The sequence below is a fragment of the Chrysemys picta genome, chromosome 22, assembly GCF_011386835.1.
Source record: "Chrysemys picta bellii isolate R12L10 chromosome 22, ASM1138683v2, whole genome shotgun sequence".
In the NCBI taxonomy this organism is placed as follows: Eukaryota; Metazoa; Chordata; order Testudines; family Emydidae; genus Chrysemys; species Chrysemys picta.
Window position 1 is genome coordinate 14470812 of NC_088812.1, and position 17940 is coordinate 14488751.

General features: G+C 65.2%; 1 protein-coding gene across 1 annotated transcript in view; it reads right to left on the bottom strand.

Annotated features, from left to right (window-relative positions):
- AGAP2 (ArfGAP with GTPase domain, ankyrin repeat and PH domain 2) overlaps window positions 1–17382 on the bottom strand; it is a 62764-nt gene extending 45382 nt beyond the window's left edge. Inside the window, exon 1 of the mRNA XM_024100906.3 lies at window positions 16968–17382. Within this exon, the coding sequence (XP_023956674.2) occupies window positions 16968–17127 (160 nt within the window). The 5' untranslated portion in view covers window positions 17128–17382. The remainder of the gene's footprint in view (window positions 1–16967) is intronic.
- Window positions 17383–17940: the final 558 nt, after the last annotated feature.

The following is a 17940-nucleotide window of genomic DNA, read 5'->3' on the forward strand; positions in this document are numbered from 1 at the left end:
GGGGGCGGGGAGTGTTAAGGGGCAAACAGCTGATCAGGGCAGCGGCCCAGGCGGGATCAAGCAGAGGACCCCTAGGACACGAGCTCTGTTGCCAACCCCCGAGCTCTGGCCCTGCGCAGCCCCCTCCACACACGGCTTTGCCTGGGAGACTCTGCGCCCCCCTTCTGCCCTCCCCAGAGGGCGCGCCGCACCTCCTGGCGCCCGCGGGGAGCAGAGCATAACGCAGAGCAGCCTCGGGGTGGCTGTAATTGCCACTGAAACACGGGGAGTACCAAGATGGCCCAAAGCCCCATCCCACCTGCCCCCCATATCTGAGGTCATATAATCCCATCTGTGACCTCACAATCCCCCCATGTCCCCGCCCGCACTGCTCTGCTATCACCATTGCTCCAGACGCAAACAGCTGCTCCTCACTCAAAGCGGGAGTTATTCTCTCCGAGCCCCGCAGCGTGGTACCTCTCTGCCACGTTAGCACTTAAACCCCCTTTAGGCCCCTGGGGCACGCTCCCCTGTGCCTTGCGGTGGGGGGGAGCACTCGCCCCTGGGGCAAGTAGGATTGCCAACTGTCGAATTGCACAAAACCAAACACCCTTGCCCCGCCCCCTTCCCTGAGGCCCCGCCCCAGCCCTTCTCCAAGGCCCCACCCCTGCTCACCCCCTCCCTCTGTCACTCGCTCTCCCCCACCCTCACTCACTTTCACTGAGCTGGGGCAGGGGGTTGGGGTGCGGGGTGCAAGCTCTGGGAGGGAGCGTGGGTGCGGGAGGGGGTGAGGGGTTGGGGCAGGAGATGGGGGTGAGGGGTGCGAGCTCTGGGAGGGAATTTGGGTGCAGGGTGGGGCGGGGTGCAGGCTCCTGGTTGGCACAGCAGCAGGGCTAAGGCAGGCTCCCAGCCTGCCCTGGCCCCGCGCTGCTCCCAGAAGGGGCCGGCACGTCCCTGTGGCCCCTGGCGGGGGAGGGGGCAGGGGGCTCCACATACAGCCCCTGCTGTTTGCTGCGGGGCAGAAGAGGGTTTTTTTCCCCTTTGCAAATCGCTGCCTGTGAATTTGGCCCGGGGGACGGGGACAGCGTCACGACCCGGGAGCTGAGGCCGCTGTGAGACTCCAGAGCAGGCCCAGCCCCGGGAGGTGCACGGCTAGCCGCTCACCCCCCCCCCCCCCCCAGCAGCATTCTTCCACCCACCCAGGCTGGGGCCTCAAAACATCCCCCAGCCCCCACCCCACTAAGGCAGCTGACAAGGCTCCAGTCAGGGCCAGCCACGGGTGCCTGTCCCAAGAGCAGCTGGGCTCCCCCCCAGCTCTGCCGGTGCCCCTCACTCCCGACCCGCAGCCCCTGTTAGCCCAGCCCTGGGCTCCCTCCACACAGCTCTGCCAGTGCCCCTCACTCCCGACCCGCAGCCCCCTGCTAGCCCAGCCCTGGGCTCCCCACCCCCAGCTCTGCCGGTGCCCCTCACTCCCGACCCGCAGCCCCCTGCTAGCCCAGCCCTGGGCTCCCCACCCCCAGCTCTGCCGGTGCCCCTCACTCCCGACCCGCAGCCCCCTGCTAGCCCAGCCCTGGGCTCCCCACCCCCAGCTCTGCCGGCGCCCCTCACTCCCGACCCGCAGCCTCCTGCTAGCCCAGCCCTGGGCTCCCTCCACACAGCTCTGCCAGTGCCCCTCACTCCCGACCCGCAGCCCCTGCTAGCCCAGCCCTGGGCTCCCCCCCAGCTCTGCCAGTGCCCCTCACTCCCGACCCGCAGCCCCTGCTAGCCCAGCCCTGAGCTCCCCCCACCCAGCTCTGCCAGTGCCCCTCACTCCCGACCCGCAGACCCTGCTAGCCCAGCCCTGGGCTCCCCCCACCCAGCTCTGCCAGTGCCCCTCACTCCCGACCCACAGCCCCCTGCTAGCCCAGCTGTGGGCTCCCCACCCCCAGCTCTGCCAGTGCCCCTCACTCCCGACCCACAGCCCCCTGCTAGCCCAGCCGTGGGCTCCCCACCCCCAGCTCTGCCAGTGCCCCTCACTCCCGACCCACAGCCCCCTGCTAGCCCAGCCCTGGGCTCCCCCCACCCAGCTCTGCCAGTGCCCCTCACTCCCAACCCGCAGCCCCCTGCTAGCCCAGCCCTGGAGACGAGAATGACCCGAGTCCCTGTTACAGGGAAGGGCCCAGCTCTGCCTTTGACTCTGCACGGACCCCCCCTCCTAACGAGCCGGTTTGTTCCTCCTCGGGGCGCTATTTATAGCAGCAGCCTCCCGTGCCCGGCTGGCGCAGCCAGGCCCTGCAGGGAGCGAGCCCCGTGGATCGGGGAGGCATCACAATCTCGCAGGACACCGGCTCCCCTTAAAGGGCCAGGGTTCTGCTGCCAGCAGGCCGGCGGTAAAGCCCAGCCCTGCACCCCACAACCCGCCCGGGGCTGGGAACAGCTCTGGGCAAGAGTCGCCCCGGGATCTGAATGAGTCTCAGCTGCCCCACCTGCCCCAGCAGCCCGGACCAAACCGCCAGCCCGGAGCAGGCCCTGGGCAGAGAGAGCCCAGCCGCCGACCATGGGGCTGCTTGTTCTTAAACCCACAGTCTGGAGACAGTGGGGCCTCATCAAAGCTGTAGCCCGGCAATTCACCGTAGATAGGCCTAGGCCAGCGATAGCTGGGGGGCTCCCGGCTGGGGGGGGTGAGTTCAGGGCTGGGACAGTCAGGGGCTGCGGGTCGGGATTGAGGGGCATCAGCAGAGCTGGGGGACGGGGAGCCATGCGTGGGACAGCCGGGGGCTGCGGGTCGGGATTGAGGGGCATCAGCAGAGCTGGGGGACGGGGAGCCATGCGTGGGACAGCCGGGGGCTGCGGGTCGGGATTGAGGGGCATCGGCAGAGCTGGGGGGCGGGGAGCCATGCGTGGGACAGCCGGGGGCTGCGGGTCGGGATTGAGGGGCATCGGCAGAGCAGCGTGGAGAACAAACTTGCCCACCTCCTGCTCCCGCCGGGCTGGGCTCATGCAGCAGCTCTCCCTGTTACACACTAGACATTACCCCATTTTTTTTAATTAAAGCACAAAGCCCCGGTCACGCCTGCAACACGTCCGCGCAGCGACCGCTGTGGCGTGAACCACCTCCCAGCGACTGGGACCGCGACTCCGCCACTCACACCTAGCGCCTGGAGCAGCAAGGGGCCCCCAGGGAGCGGTGCCAGCCTGGCACAGGCAGCCGCCTGGCACCTCCTGCCTGAGCCGCGAACGCCGGCGAGGAGCCGTTACTACTGCGCAGGGCTTGGTCCCTTGCAGAGAACGCCCAGTTACCAGCCAGGGGTGCCGGGCATGCAGGGGAGGGGTTGGGGGATCGTGAGCCCTGTGGGGGTCCCCTTCCCCCATGCCCGCCTCTTCCCAGCCCTCCCTGACGCAGCCCCTGCCTGCCTGGCGATGGTGACTCAACCTGACCTTGGAGCCGAGCACAGAGGAGGCTCCAGAACTGACGTGCGGGTGCTGATGGGGCGGCTCTGGAGGTGGCAGCAGCTGGGTCAGCGCGTCACCCAGAGCTGCTGCCTGGGCAGGGCTGGGCCCGAAGCCCCTTCCCAGCTGCAAAGGCAGCAGGCAGGACCCTGGGCAGGGGGCGTCTAGGGGGGAAACCTAGAGGCACTGATCTCAGCCAGCAGCGTGCGGTGCCAGCTCTCATGGGGTTCACCCAGCTGTGACGATGGGACCCCATCGCCCGCCCCAGGGCGGCACCAGGTGGGCACAAGCTCAGCACGCGCTGGCGTGAGATCAGCCGGGATTCTCCATTCATCCCAATGGGTCGTGGGGAGTGAACAGGGAGCAAAATGGGGGGGGCAGCTTCATCCACTGTCCCACTGCCACCTCCACTAGCCCCACCAACACCCCACTTCCTCCTTCAGCCCTACAGTGTCAACACCCCCACCGCTAGCCCCACTCACCCACCTGCCCCCCATTCGGTCTGCCAGCCCCCAACCCCCATGCCTTGTACTCCGCTAACCCAGCCAGGCAGCAGAGCTGCGGCTCTCGCAGTGGGGGGTCCCCCCCCCGCCCCGGCAGGGCTATAATAAGCTCGGCTGTAGGCGGCTTTTGGGGAGGCAGGGCCAGTTACACGGGGGAAGCGGAGACAAGACATTGGCTTCCCAGCAGGGTGTTTGCAGCAGAGGTGACCTGACCGGGCCCACCTGCTCCCCGCTGCGCCAGTCCCCGGAGAGGAGGGGGCGTCCCTCCTCCCCGCTGCACCAAGGGCTGGGGGAGAATGGGGCATGGTGCCCCCAGATCCCCCCAAACCCATCCCCCCATCCCACTGCATCCAAGGGCTGGGGAAGAGTGGGGCATGACCCCCCACCCTGATTCCACACTCCCCCCACTGTGCTGAGTCCTGGCATGACGAGGGGCAGTTACCCCTGCCCTGCCCAGCTGAAGTGCAGGAAGCGTGTGTGTGTGTCCGGTGCAAACTGGGGTATGCCCCCCCAAAGCTGCCCGGCGTGGCCCCACTATGCCAGGGTGCTACAGCCCAGGCTCTGCCTTGGAGGGGAAGGGGGGGGTGGCGGACCAGCGCCCCGGCTCGCAGCGGCAGCCCGGCCATGTGCGGTAAAGCACAGGGTGCCCCCCCCACCTCCAGGAGACTCTGGGGAGCCAGGAGCAGCCCCCCCCCCGGCTCGTGACAGAGCTGCTCGCATCGCCATGGCGACCCACCCACGGCATGTGCTGCTGCTGAATCTCAGCTCGTTCCCCCAAACCGGAGCCTGCGCTGGGGGGGGCGGGGGGGTGAGTTCACCCCCTGTCTCCAGCATGCCCCAGTGCAGCCGGGACTGTGACCCAGGCATCCCGGGGCCGGGCTGCCCATGGAGACGCCCCCCCCATGGCACTGGGCATCTGCCGGGCCCGCCGGAGCACCACAGCGTCAGAGGCAAGAAGCGCCCTCTGCCCGCTCCAGCCCACGGCCGAGCTAGAGGGGACCCTGCCGTGGGCGGAGCAGCTGGCAGGACCGGCCCGGGCTCACCCTTGGGCTGGGTCGAGGCAGTTTCAACCCCTGGCCTGGGATTCAGGGCCCGGATCGGCAGAGAGGGGCGGGCCTGGGCCAGGCAGAGCGGGCAGCCGCCCAGGCACTTGGGACCCGACGGCGCCCACGGCAGCAGACAGGCCGAGAGCCCGCCCCGGGTCAATGCACACAGCGGCACGGCCACCCGGCAGGATCCTTTGGGCCATGGCATGGGCCGGAGATCTGGGACACGTCGCGGAGGTGGGGGGCGGCAGGAAATGAGGCGGGAGCGGGAGGGCTGAACATGCCACGAAGGGCTGGGCCGGCTCAGCGACGGGCCGGGTTCCCCGACTGATGTGAGATGCCCCCTCTGCTCGGGACATCACCGCCGTTGTCGCGGCAACCAGCCGTGATGTCACCCAGCACATGCCAGGCGGTCGGCAGGATGGAGGCGGAAGCGGAGTCTGGGGGGTGGACCGGTCTGGAGCTCAGACCTCTGTCTGCCATCGGCTGCCTCTGGCCCGGGCTGGTGGGATGGTTACGTTTAGGGTCCGGGCAGGGGGCTTGGGCCCATCTATATGTAAGGGGACTCTGGTCCCCTTACTAAATCTCAGTGTGGGGCGGGGGGGTTTGGTTGGCTAGCTCCCAATCCCGAAAGAAGGGGAGGGTCGACGGGAAATCAGGACCCTGACACTGACAGTCCCCAGGGGCAATGGGGAGAGGCCAATGCTCCGGGTCAGTTTGATTGACAGGGCAGGCTAATCAGGGAGGTGGGGGGCGGGGGGGAAAATGTCCTCTCCTCCATATGAGCTGGAATTGCCTGGGTCAGTCAGCGTGGGGCAGAGCTAAGGAGAGAGCAGGGGCCCGAGCTGAGCTGGGGAGCAGAGCTTATACCCGAGGGGCTAGAGAAGCAGCCGTGCTGAGGCAGAGTGGAGCTGGGGCAGAGTAGAGCTGGGGCTGGGGCTGGGGCTGGGGCCGTCCGGAGCCGGGTGCGGTGAGCAGCTGGGGAGAGCGAGGAAGGACCCTGGGCAGCGGGCCCAGCGCTGGGAGACGCCCCCAGCCAAGAGGCCTGGCAGGCCAGACTTGGAGGGGGATCGTAACCCCGACAGGGCGGGGGCGACGCTGGGAAGAAGGGTCCTGCCACCTAGAGCCTGAGGGCGTGTGGCCACCGCCGGAGCAGGTATCCAGCCCGCAGCGTCTCCGCAGCACAGCCAGGGCCTGGGCAGGGGCCTGGGATGTGTGAGGAACAGAGTGAACTGCCCTGACATCCCAGAGACGCTGCTTGTGATGTCCCCGGGCCCCAGAGCGGGGTGACGGGTTTTCCTTTCACCTTTCCCATTTTTTTTAATTGGTTGCTGTTTAATAAATTGTATTTGCTTTGAACTGTGTGTGATGATCAGTGGGTCAGGGAAGCGTCCAGAGCAGAGAGAGCCCCCCAGAGTGGGGACACCCTAGCCCCTGCCCTGAGTGAGCACGACAAGGTTGGGGGGGGAGCCCCCCAGGAATCCTGGGCCCAGCCTTGTCGCGGTTACAAGGACTCAGCCACACTGGAGAGCGGAAGGGGAACCCTCGAGGTCAGGCAGGCTTCTGGGTAAAGGGAGTGGGAGCTCAGATCCTCTCACTAGCCAATTTCACCGGGGTTGTGTATAAGCCAGGAAAGTTCCCCACAATAGCGGAACCATTCCCCGGCTTACATAGAGCAGGACTGAGCCCGGGGACCATCATCTCCCCAACTCTGGGGAAGGCTGCCACAGCGCCGAGGCGCCAGTCTGAGCGGCACGTCCTGCCTACCGGCGAGGTTTGCTTTCTCTCCTCAGAGACGTCTCGCTACCGCAAAGCTCAGCACAGGGAACCCCTCGGCAGGGCATCGGCCTGTCCCCATCCTCTCTCGGACGGGCTGGGTGACTCTGGCATCGAGTCAGGCCCCCCTGACGGCCATTTTCCAGCAGCCGCGCTGCAGCGCAGCCCAGTGGCTAGAGCACTCATGAGCCCTGGGGTCTAATCTGAGCTCTGCCACTGACTTCCTGGGTGCCCTTGGTCAAGTCACCGCCCCTCCTACTCCTCGTCTGTGTAGGCTATATGCTCCTTGAGGCAGGGGCTGTGTCTGCTCTCACTAGGCCCTATGGTAATTGTCACGGAGTATTGGGGAACTCAGGGCCCTGCACCCCCGGCTTCCTGCGATTCACCATGACTCTCAGCCAGCCAGTAAAGCAGAAGGTTTATTTGGATGACAGGAATACAGTCCAAGACAGGTCTTGCAGGCACAGACAACAGGGCCCCCCTCAGTTAGGTCCAGCTTGGGGTCCCAGGGCATGCCAGCCCACCCCCTTGGGGGTCAGAGCCATCTCTGCCTCCCAGCCATCTCTCCAGCCTCCTTCCAGCCTGCTTCCAGCACTCTGCCTTCAGCGACCCCTCCCACAGCCTTTGTTCAGTTTCCCGGGCCCCGGAGTCATCTGACCTCCAACTCCCTCCTGGGTTCTCATGTTACAAGCTCAGGTATGTTCCCTTGGGCCGGCTCCCATCCCCCGATGCAGACCATCCTAGTCACACTCCCCTGTCAGCATTCCCACACCCCAGCAAGAACAGTCCCAGTTCGTCACATCTCTCCCCCCTTCGAGACCGAACTGAGCGGGGTCACTTTAGCCAGTGACCTGGGGAAGTTCGAACCTACCCCCGTTCCCATGGATGCCCCCGCATCCCTCCAGTTCCTTGGTGGGAGTTACACCAGGCCCCTTCCGTTCCACGCCCCCCCTTAGGTCGGGGTGCTTGATGGCACTCGCAGTTCGCATGTGGGAAGGTTTATGCGGCCTGTGCCCTTTTCCCACCCCCATACCTCTGGGGTTCCAACTGGGCTGTGGTCTTCTCCCAGCACTCCAGTCTGGAGGTCTGTGCTTTGGGCTCTCTTGGTTCAAAGCCGCCCTTTTTACCTTGGCCACCCTCCGGAAAGGCTCCTCTATGCTGGGCAAGGGTCCTAAAGCTGTTTTCCCCTTGTCCCAGGCCTTCCTCCCCCTCTGACAGGGGTCACAGGATCCGCAGTACTGTCGGACAGTAACAAAGACCCCAGGCCAGTAAAAGCTCCGTAGCAGCCTCTGCTGGGTACGCCAGGTTCCCTGGTGCCCTGAGAGGGGAATGTCATGGGCCTGGTACAGCAGCTGGCGGCGATACTTCTGGGGTACCACCAGCTGCCTCCTGATCCCCCCTGACTCCATTTTCCCTGGGGGAGCCCATTCTCGGTACAGGAACCCCTTCTCCCACAGGAACCTTTTCCGGCCACCTCGTCCCATGGTCTGTACCGCATTGAGGTCGGCCAGGTCCCTTATCTTCCGCAAGGAGGGATCTCTCTGTAACTCGGCCTGGAACTCAGCAGCTGGGACAGGGATGGCCACCTGCTCTTTCTCGCCCGCTGGGTCCGAAGCTGCAGCCTCCCTGAGCCGTGTCCCTGGGCGTTCCCTCCCCACCAGGTTAGGGTCCTGCGCCTCAGGCAAGGCACCCCCCTCAAGGCCAGGGCGCAGTGCCCCTCGCCGGCTCTGACTGCGGGTCACAACTAAGGCGGTCTGGGGGCTGCTTGGCCAGTCCTCTAGGTCCCCCCCCATCAACACCTCAGTGGGCAAATGGTGGTGCACTCCCACGTCCTTGGGGCCCTCCTTGGCCCCCCATTTCAGGTGTACCCTCGCTACGGGAACCTTGAATGGGGTCCCGCCCACCCCGGTCAGGGTCAGGAAGGTGTTGGGCACCACCCGATCTGGGGCCACCACCTCGGGCCGGGCCAGTGTCACCTCTGCGCCCGTGTCCCAGTATCCATAAACTTTCTTCCCATCCACCTCCAGGGGAACAAGGCACTCGCTCCGCAGGGACAGCCCCGCGCCAACCCTGTAAACGGAGAACTTTGAATCCGGAGCATCTGGCCCCCCAGAGAAGCTGGCCTGGGGCCCTTCTCTTTCTTGAGCAGTTGATAAGCTGCCAGCCCCTCTTGCGTGAGAAGCCTGCCCCTCGTCCGTCTGGGCCTCTACCAAGTTAACCCGGTGCGGGTTCGGTCTGCTCAGTCTGTCCTTGAGCTTGGGGCACTGGGCCCGAACGTGGCCTCTTCGGCCGCAGTAATAGCAGCTCAGGTCCCGTGGGTCCCCTCGAGCCGGTCGGTTGTCCCTGATGCTGGGCATTTCCCGGGGGAGGGGATTCCCAATATTCCCCCTTTGGGAGGTCCCAGGGTGACTCTCTCTCTGCATCGCGGCGGGCCTGTTCCTTTGGGGCTCCTCCCTGCCACCCCCTGACCGGCTCTTTACAAACTCATCAGCCAGCTGCCCGGCGTGTCGCGGGTTCTCTGGCTTTCTGTCCACCAACCACAGCCTCAGGTCGGATGGGCACCGCTCATACAGTTGCTCCAGTACCAGCAGTTTAATCAGGTCCTCCTTCGTCTGGGCCCCACCAGCCCACTTGCTGGCGTATCTTTCCATGCGGACGGCTAGTTGCAGATATGAGATCTCAGGGGCTTTATCTTGACTCCGGAACCTTTCCCGGTACATCTCAGGAGTCAGCCCAAACTCTCGTAGCAGGGCCTTTTTGAATAGTTCGTAGTCCCCTTTCTCTGCCTCTCCCAGTTGGCGGTACAATGCCACGGATTTGGGGTCCAGTAAGGGGGTAAGGACCTGGAGTCTGTCCGCGGGATCCACCCGGTGCAGCTCGCAGGCCGTCTCAAAGGCCTCCAGGAAGTCATCCATGTCCTCCCCCTCCTTGTATGGGGCCATGATGCACTTATCAAAGCTCCGTGCAGTCCTGGGTCCCCCCTCACTCACCGCAGCCGGGGGTTCGCTGCCCCTCAGTCTCGCCAGTTCCAGTTCATGCTGTCTTTGTCTCTCATTCTCCTCCCGTTCACGCTGATGCTGTCTCTCATTCTCCTCCCGTTCATGCTGTCTCTGTCTCTCTTCACGCTGATGCTGTCTCTCTTCATGCTGTCTCTGTTGTTCACGATCCTCCAGCTCCCTCAGTTTTAGCTCTTTCTCCCATTCCAGCCAATTCCGCTCCCCGGATGCCGAACGTCGCCGGGAGGCTCCTCTGTTGGCCGGCGAGCTTCGCCGGGAGGGTCCCCTGCTGGCCGGGGGGATCACGGCGCCTTCGGTATTTGCTGGGCTCCTCCCCACCCTTCCCCTAGGCATAGGAAGGAGGGGTCTCGGGAAGCCCTCAGCAGCCGGCTGACCACTCCCAGCTGGGACAGACACTGGTGCCTGCGCTGCATTTGCCAGGCTGCTTCCCTGAGACACAGGGATCAGTTCATTCGCGCGATCTTCCGCCTCCAGCTGGGCGATGAGCTGTTCTTTGGTGAGCCTCCCAATGCGCAGCCGCCTCTGCTTGCACAGCTCCACCAGGTCGCTCTTAAGCCGCTTGGCATACATCTTCCTGCTGGCCACTCACCGGCCTGTGTGCTCACAGCTCCCCACAGTTCCCAGGGGGACCCCTAGTGTGCCAGCCCTTCTCGGGGTCACCACCTCTCTGCCAGGGTCGAGCTGCAGACTCCTCCGCCCCTGGGACCACTCGCTGCGATCCCACGGGGGACCCTGTTACTGCAAAAGTCCTTCTCGCTGGTCACACACTCCCAGGGGTAATAACCGTCTCTCTCCCACTCTTCAGCAGGCCTGGTCCCCGTCAATCCCCCTTCGTTTTACTGCTCCCCAGTCACTTACTGCAGGAAGCGCCGTCCACGGGGTGCAGTAGATCCCACCGCTGCCACCAGTTGTCACGGAGTATTGGGGAACTCAGGGCCCTGCACCCCCGGCTTCCTGCGATTCACCATGACTCTCAGCCAGCCAGTAAAGCAGAAGGTTTATTTGGATGACAGGAATACAGTCCAAGACAGGTCTTGCAGGCACAGACAACAGGGCCCCCCTCAGTTAGGTCCAGCTTGGGGTCCCAGGGCATGCCAGCCCACCCCCTTGGGGGTCAGAGCCATCTCTGCCTCCCAGCCATCTCTCCAGCCTCCTTCCAGCCTGCTTCCAGCACTCTGCCTTCAGCGACCCCTCCCACAGCCTTTGTTCAGTTTCCCGGGCCCCGGAGTCATCTGACCTCCAACTCCCTCCTGGGTTCTCATGTTACAAGCTCAGGTATGTTCCCTTGGGCCGGCTCCCATCCCCCGATGCAGACCATCCTAGTCACACTCCCCTGTCAGCATTCCCACACCCCAGCAAGAACAGTCCCAGTTCGTCACAGTAATACACAACAGGATCTCCTCCTTAGATGGTCCCGACGGTGAATGCCAAAGAGAGGATGGATCATTGAGGGGTCACCTGCTGGTCCTGATGGTGCTGCTGCTCCCTGGAACCAGCATGAGAACGGCCATCCAGGGTCAGCACACTGGTCCATCTAGCCCCATATCCGGCTGCTGACAGATGCTGGGTGCTTCGGAGGGAACGAACGGAGTGATCCATCCCCTCTCGTCCAGCCCCAGCTCCTGGCCGTCAGAGGCTAGGGACGCCCAGGGTCTCAGCCCTGACCAGCTTGGCTAATAGCCCCGGCTGCGGGTTTTTCTCGCTGCTGGCTGGCGCGGGGGCTTCGCTTTCCCGTTGCAGGGAAGCAGAAGACGAATCGCGGCAGCCCACACAGCGGGTCCCGGGACGCAGCCAGGCAGCCAGCACTGCCGCTCCATCTGGCCAGCCCGGCGCACGTGACTGCGACAGGAAGATGCCCCCAGCCGAGCCCGCTGCTCGCTTGCGCTCGGAGCCCCAACTGCAGCCAGTGGGCGGGGCTGGTTCCTCTCCGGACCCCCTCCCGCATCACCTCTAGGGGGCGGCCTCGGGCACACGCTCCCCTCCGCAGCCCCTGCCCGCAAACCGTGGGCATCCGGACTGTGTCCCCAGCACGGGCCTCCCTGGGTGGCGAGTGGCACGTCCCACTGGGGCAGATGGCTTGAGCGTGTCATCTCTCCCCACTCCGCCTCCCCCCCCGCCCCGCACAGGATCGGGGCGGCGAGACAGCGGGGCCGGCGCTGCTGGCTCAGCAGAGAAAGCCGAGGGCTGAGTGCATGGCACGGTGATGCCTGGGAAACCTCCCAGACCTGGCAGGCTGGGCGGAGGGAAGCCAAACAAGCCGTGTTGTCTCTCTCCCTTAGTTACCTGCTGGGGTGGCGCCCGGCTGCTGGAATTCACCACCTGCCCACAGCTGGCCTGAGTCAGCAATGCCGCCAGCGCCCGAGGGCAGGGGGTGGAAACCAGGGCAGCGCCAAGAGAGAAGCGTTCTCCATCTCCGGCGCTCTCCGGCTCGATGCCCTGTGCCCAGGGCACAGCCACCTGCCTTTCCAGAGGTGGCCAGCTGCACCGTGGCAACCGGACCTCCTCCCCGTTGTCATGACAGCAGCACAGCGGGTTGCTATGTGGGATTGGGCAGCCATTGTCGAAAGGAAGGGGGTGGGAGAGGCCAGGTCGATGGGGCCGGCAAGCGCCCGGTGCCGGCGGCGGGGAGGGCAGGGGGAGGCACGAGAGAAGCAGGCGGTGCCGGCGCAGGACGGGCAAAGCCGACGGCACGGCAGCTCCACAGGGCCTCGACTGGCACCGCACCCGGCCCCAGATGCCACCTGGCGAGAGCGGCCCAGTGAGCTCTTGGCTCGGGCAGAAATGCCAGCCTGCGTATCAGCCACCAGCCAGGCAGACAGCCGGGGGTGGTGCCTTCGAGATGCCAGTGGCAAGGGGAACTGCGCACTGCAAGATTTGGGCGACAGGGCCCCTGCCCCGGGTCGGGGGGGGGGGGAGGGCACAGCAAGGGCTTTTGGACTATCTCGTGGAGACCTCCCTCAGCCCCAGCATCCCGGCCCATAACCCCGCTGGAGCAGCAGCCACCGACGTGGGGCAGGGAGATGAGGACCAGTCCCTACGTTGCTCCATTGCCCCCCTCACCCCATAGCCAGCCCTCTGCTCACCCCACAACCAGTACCCCACTGGCCCCCAGCCTGGCCCTGCTCATTCCATAGCCCCCCTCCCCAGACCCCAGCCAGCCCCTTGAATATAGATGCCCCTGATGCAACCAGTCGGCGACGGGGTGGGTCTGAGCCCTTCACAAACACCCCCTCCCCTCGGTCCCTATAAAGGCACCGCGCTGCGTGTGCCAAACAGCACCGGCGCCCACGTCTCCTTTCTCGCCATGGCAACAGCTCCGGCACCCGGGATCCACCTCTGCGTCAGAGCCGGGCGAACAGAAGCCACCCAAAGAGCCGGGCGCTGGCACCGAACCGGGCGCTGGCGCCGGCGAGAGGCAGCCCTGTCCAGGCTCCCCGGCAGGCGGCGGCGGAGAACGAGGCGGCGCCACCGACCACAGGAGTCAGGTGTCCTGTTGCACAGGAAAACCACAGCACTAAACGCCGGTGGCGGGGCCGGAAAGGGCCTGGCGTGGGACCATCCACTGATGAGCCCCAGATGGCTGCTGCCCGTGACCCCAGGCTTCCCTCCGCACAAGGCCGGGAGCGACGGTGCCCGTGGGGGCTCGGTGCCCACAGGGGGCTCAGACCCCAACAGCCAAGGCGAGCACTGGGCACCGTTGTTCTCAGATCTGTTCTCCCCGCCACCTGCCCTCAGCCCAGGCACCGTCCGGGGCGCGGGGGATCAGCCCGGCTCCCCCCCCCCCCCCCCCCCCGCCCAGTGCAACTCCCCTCCCCCCCAGCACGGCACAGCCCCCCCTCCGTTACAGAATCAGTCCCACCCTCCCCAGCATGGGGCAGCGCCCCCCATACACGGTGCAAGTCCCCTCCCCCCAGCACGGTGCAGCTCTCCTCCCCCCCAGCATGGTGCACTCCCTTTTGCTACAGAATCAGCCCAGCCAACCCCGCCCCGCATGGTGCAGCTCCCCTCTCCCCCCCCCCGCACGGTGCAGCTCCACCCCCCTGCATGGTGCACCTCCCCTCCCTCCCCAGCATGGTGCACCCCCTCTGTTACAGCATCAGCCCAGCCCCCCACCCCCACACTGTGCAGCCCCCCTCAGCACGGTGCACCCCCTCTGTTACAGCCTCAGCTCCCCCCTCCCAGTCCCACACAAGGGGGAGCAGGCGCCCCAGGAAACTCGGAGGCAAACTCCAGCCGGAAGGCGCACAGGGGCCTGTTACCACAGAAACCTCCCTGCTGCTCAGAGAGCGCGGCTGTCATCGCCGGCTAATGGCTTAATGGGGCGGCACTAATGCTGCCAAGCAAGGAGCCGGCTAGTGGGGCGGGAGGGCAGCCAGCCACGTGGAGGCTGGGCTTCTGAATCCCCAGGGTGGCCAGCCCCTGGCACGACTGGTGTGTGTGCGCGTGTACACACGTGTGCGCCAGCCTGCGTGCATACGTGTGCGCATGCACGGCTGTGGGCCGGTTAAGAGGTGGGCGGCTGCAGGCAAATGTGTGTGGCGTGTGTGGATGCGTGTGGGTGTTTAATCCGAGGGTGCAGCTCTGTGTGTGTGCCCATGTGTGTGAACGCAGGTGTGGTTGAACACTGGCGTGTGTCCAGTGTTGTGTGCCTGTCTGCGTTAACACACAGGGGGCTGCACACACGTAGGAGCGCGTGCCTGCACGTGGGTGTGAGCGAGGGCAGGTGTGACTGCACACAAGCACATGTGTGTGCACACGCGTGTGCAGAGGGGAGGAGCCACTCCCTGCAGGAAGGAGCTCGGTGCAGAGGCTGGGGCGGAGGGAACTTTCCAGCTGTCAGGACCGGCTGTTGCCAACGTGAAAGGAACGTCTCTGGATGGCCAAGTGGGACAGAGCTGACGGGAGCCCTGGGCAGGGCCTGACCATGTCAGCCAGCTCCGGGGCACAGGGAGCGGGATGTCCCCGGGGTGGCTGGTGTCCCCTGCTGTGCCGGCCATAGAGAAGGAATGCCTGGCCATGGTGGGGGCCCTTACAAAACTGCAGCTGTATCTACTTGGGCGGCGCTTCACCGGGTACACCGACCATTCGCCCCTGACGTGGCTGCACCAAATGAAAGGGGCCAATGCCAAGCTGCTGAGGTGGGCCCTGCTCCTCCAGGGGTATGACATGGAGGTGGCCCATGTGAGGGGGAGGGCCAATGTTATAGCCGATGCTTTATCACGGGGCGGGGACCCTGAACTTCCCCAGGTCACTGGCTAAGTGACCCCGCTCAGTTCAGACTCGAAGGGGGGAGGGATGTGATGAAGTGGGGGGGGGGTTCTTGGTTTTTCCAATGGTTTGAATGCAGAGGGGGTGGGACTCAGTTTCCCTGGGGGTTCCTGGTTTAACGAGGGGAGGGGAGAGGGAGTTTGTTGTTACAGAGGGCCGGAGAGGGTACTTGGGACCCCGGCCAATGGCCTGGAGAATGGACACCCCAGTGACTGGTGACCTGGAGGCCCGGCTCAGGAGTCGCAGCCGGTTCCGGCCAGTGGGAGGACAATGGGCTGTGACGAGAGGACCCCAGTGACCTGACCAGCTGGTTCCAGCCAGAGGGGGCCAGAGGACAGAAGAGGGGAGAGGGGGCCCAGGCGACCCTGTTTACCTGGAGAGAAGACAATGGACAGAGGTGGGGCCTGGGGCCAGTGATCTCAGATGCCAAGCTGGGAGCAGGGGGGCTCGGGGCTGGAGAGGGGGAGCAGGCAGAGCCCACCTGGATGCAGAGAGACTGGGGTGTGCTGGGCTGAGGGAGGCCAGGCCTGAGGCCCTGAGAGTTTCCTGTGCTGTGTTCAACTCTCAATAACTCCTCCTGTGTTACGCTGGCTGAGAGTCGCTCCGGGCTAGAGATCAGGGTTGCATTATTCCCTCTGGGAGTGGAGGCCCCGGGGGTCCAGAGCGAGGGGACTCCCTGAGGCTCAGAGAGGTGGAGGGGCCTAACCCCGGGAGAGAGTGGACCCCCGAGAAGGGCTGTCTCCCTGAAAGGGGCACCCCCCCACACACACAGCCCGCACGGGGCCAAGAGTGGGCACGACCTGTGAGTCCGTGACACCTGCCTCCCTCCCCCGTTCCGCTGGCGGGCAGTGCCCCAGGGCTGCTGCACTGTACCCACCGAGAACAGGGGGACAACAGGCTCCTGGCCCTGGCCCCGCTCCCAATGCCAGCCCTGGGGCCTAGCGCAGTTCTTGCCACAGGGGGAGATCCAGGGCCTAGATGCTGCTGCTACCAGCCCAGTATCCTTGGGCATTGCCAGAAGGGGCTGAGGTTTGATGGCTGCTGCCGGGGTGGGCAGGGGGGCAGAGTCCCCTCCAGCCAACTAGGCGGGCTCTGGAGGGAGCCCTGCCCTGGCCAGCCTTCCGGCATCTGCATCTAGAGACCATCCCCATCTAGGGAGCGTCCTGCGTGCCCGGGACACCAGCCTGGGGCAGGTTGTTTGGGGCAGAGGAGGCCCGCGTGACGGATGCCTACCCCAGCTGCCCTCCCCCACCGATCGCAGGAGGCTCCAGAAACCCACAGGAAACAGCCTAACCGACGCGTCTCTACGCCACCACTCTCTCCCCTCTCCCCCACCTCCCCAGCCGTTTGCGGGATCGCCTGCCTCTTTATACAGCAGCCAGAAGCACGAAAGGGAGGAGGGAAAGCCAGTGTGCCCCTGCCAGCGCCAGCCTGATCCCGACAGCATGGACCTGACGCTGCGCAAAGCGAATCGCTTACTGTCTCCTCCAGCGCGAGCCTAACGCTCGTCCCCGCCACCAGCCACTGCCTGGGCCTGCTCTGATTGCCCCCTGCATCCCCCTGCACAGCCCTCGCCCGCCCGGACCCTCCCCGTCCCCTGCCACCCAAGCCGAGATGCCACCTCCTAAAGAGAGCTGCAGGGACTTGCCCTGAGAACGCAGGAGCCCTGCAGCTGCGTGACACTGACGAGGGACATCTGGGGAAGAACAACAGGTCGCTCTGCGCTCTATGCCCCGCGTCCCAGCTCTCTGCGAGCCGCTGAGCGTTGTGCATTTCAGCACCGGGCTGGGATGAGCCATTTGGACGGCTTCCCACCAGCGCCTCCCCAGACTCAGCGATCCAGCCGCCGCGTGCCTTTGCCCTGGGAAAGCAGAGTCTCTTGTGGTTGCCCGCGCGCCAGCCCCTCCGTGGGGCAGAGGAGCCAGCCCAGCCGCGCGCCCGCCGCTTACCTCGGACGACGCTCAGCGAGGCCTTGATGCTGTTCTTCAGTTGCTGGTCGCTCACCCGTTCCACCAGGCGGAAAACTTTGTTCAGATGCAGTTTGACCCCCTCGTGCCTCTTTGCCTCCAGGCGGATGGCTGCAGTCATCAACTGCTTCTGCACGTTCATGGTCCCAGGCCCTTCGCCCCGTCTGCTAATTCCTGGCAGGGCTGCGTCTGGAACTTCTGCCCATGGCTCAGCCCCCAGGGCCCCCCGAGACCAAAAGTACCCAGATCCTCCTTAAAAACGAAAGGGGCCCCGGCCCATCCGGCTCGGTCTGTGGCTCTGTCTAGCTCTGTCTCAGCTCCACTTCCTGAGTCGCGCGTCACCCAAACCAGCCTCTGTCGCCCTACCTGATTCTGACAGCACGCACAGGGTGTCGCTCGGCGAGGACTGGGGCCTGTGAAAACACCCCGCAGGTTCCCAGGAGGAGCAGGGAACTCCCACAGCGGGTGGAGCAGCTCGTCGGGCTGCTTCATTGCCAGTGTTAGGAACATTGGCTCCCCGCAACGTGTAATTATTTCATTCATCTTGGCGGCACCCAGATATGGCTACGCAGGGACACACCCAGCCGAACACACCTATCCCTGCACACACCCTCTCCGCGCACACCTGTGTGCATGCACCCACCCACCCCACATGCATGCAGACATCCATCCAAACGTGCCAGCCGCACACTCACACCCATCCGTGCACACGCCTCGCCGTGCACACAGGTGCACGCACCAGCCCATGCACGCACGCTAACACCCGTCCATCTAGACGGACAAGCTGTCCGTGAACATACCTGTGTGCACATCCATCCACACAAATATGTCCACCACACAAACACGTTTTCTGTGCACCCTGCAGGCATGCATTCCACACCCACACCCACCTGTCCTTGCACACAGGTATCAGCCATCCACACACAAACACATACGGTCATCCATGCACGCACAT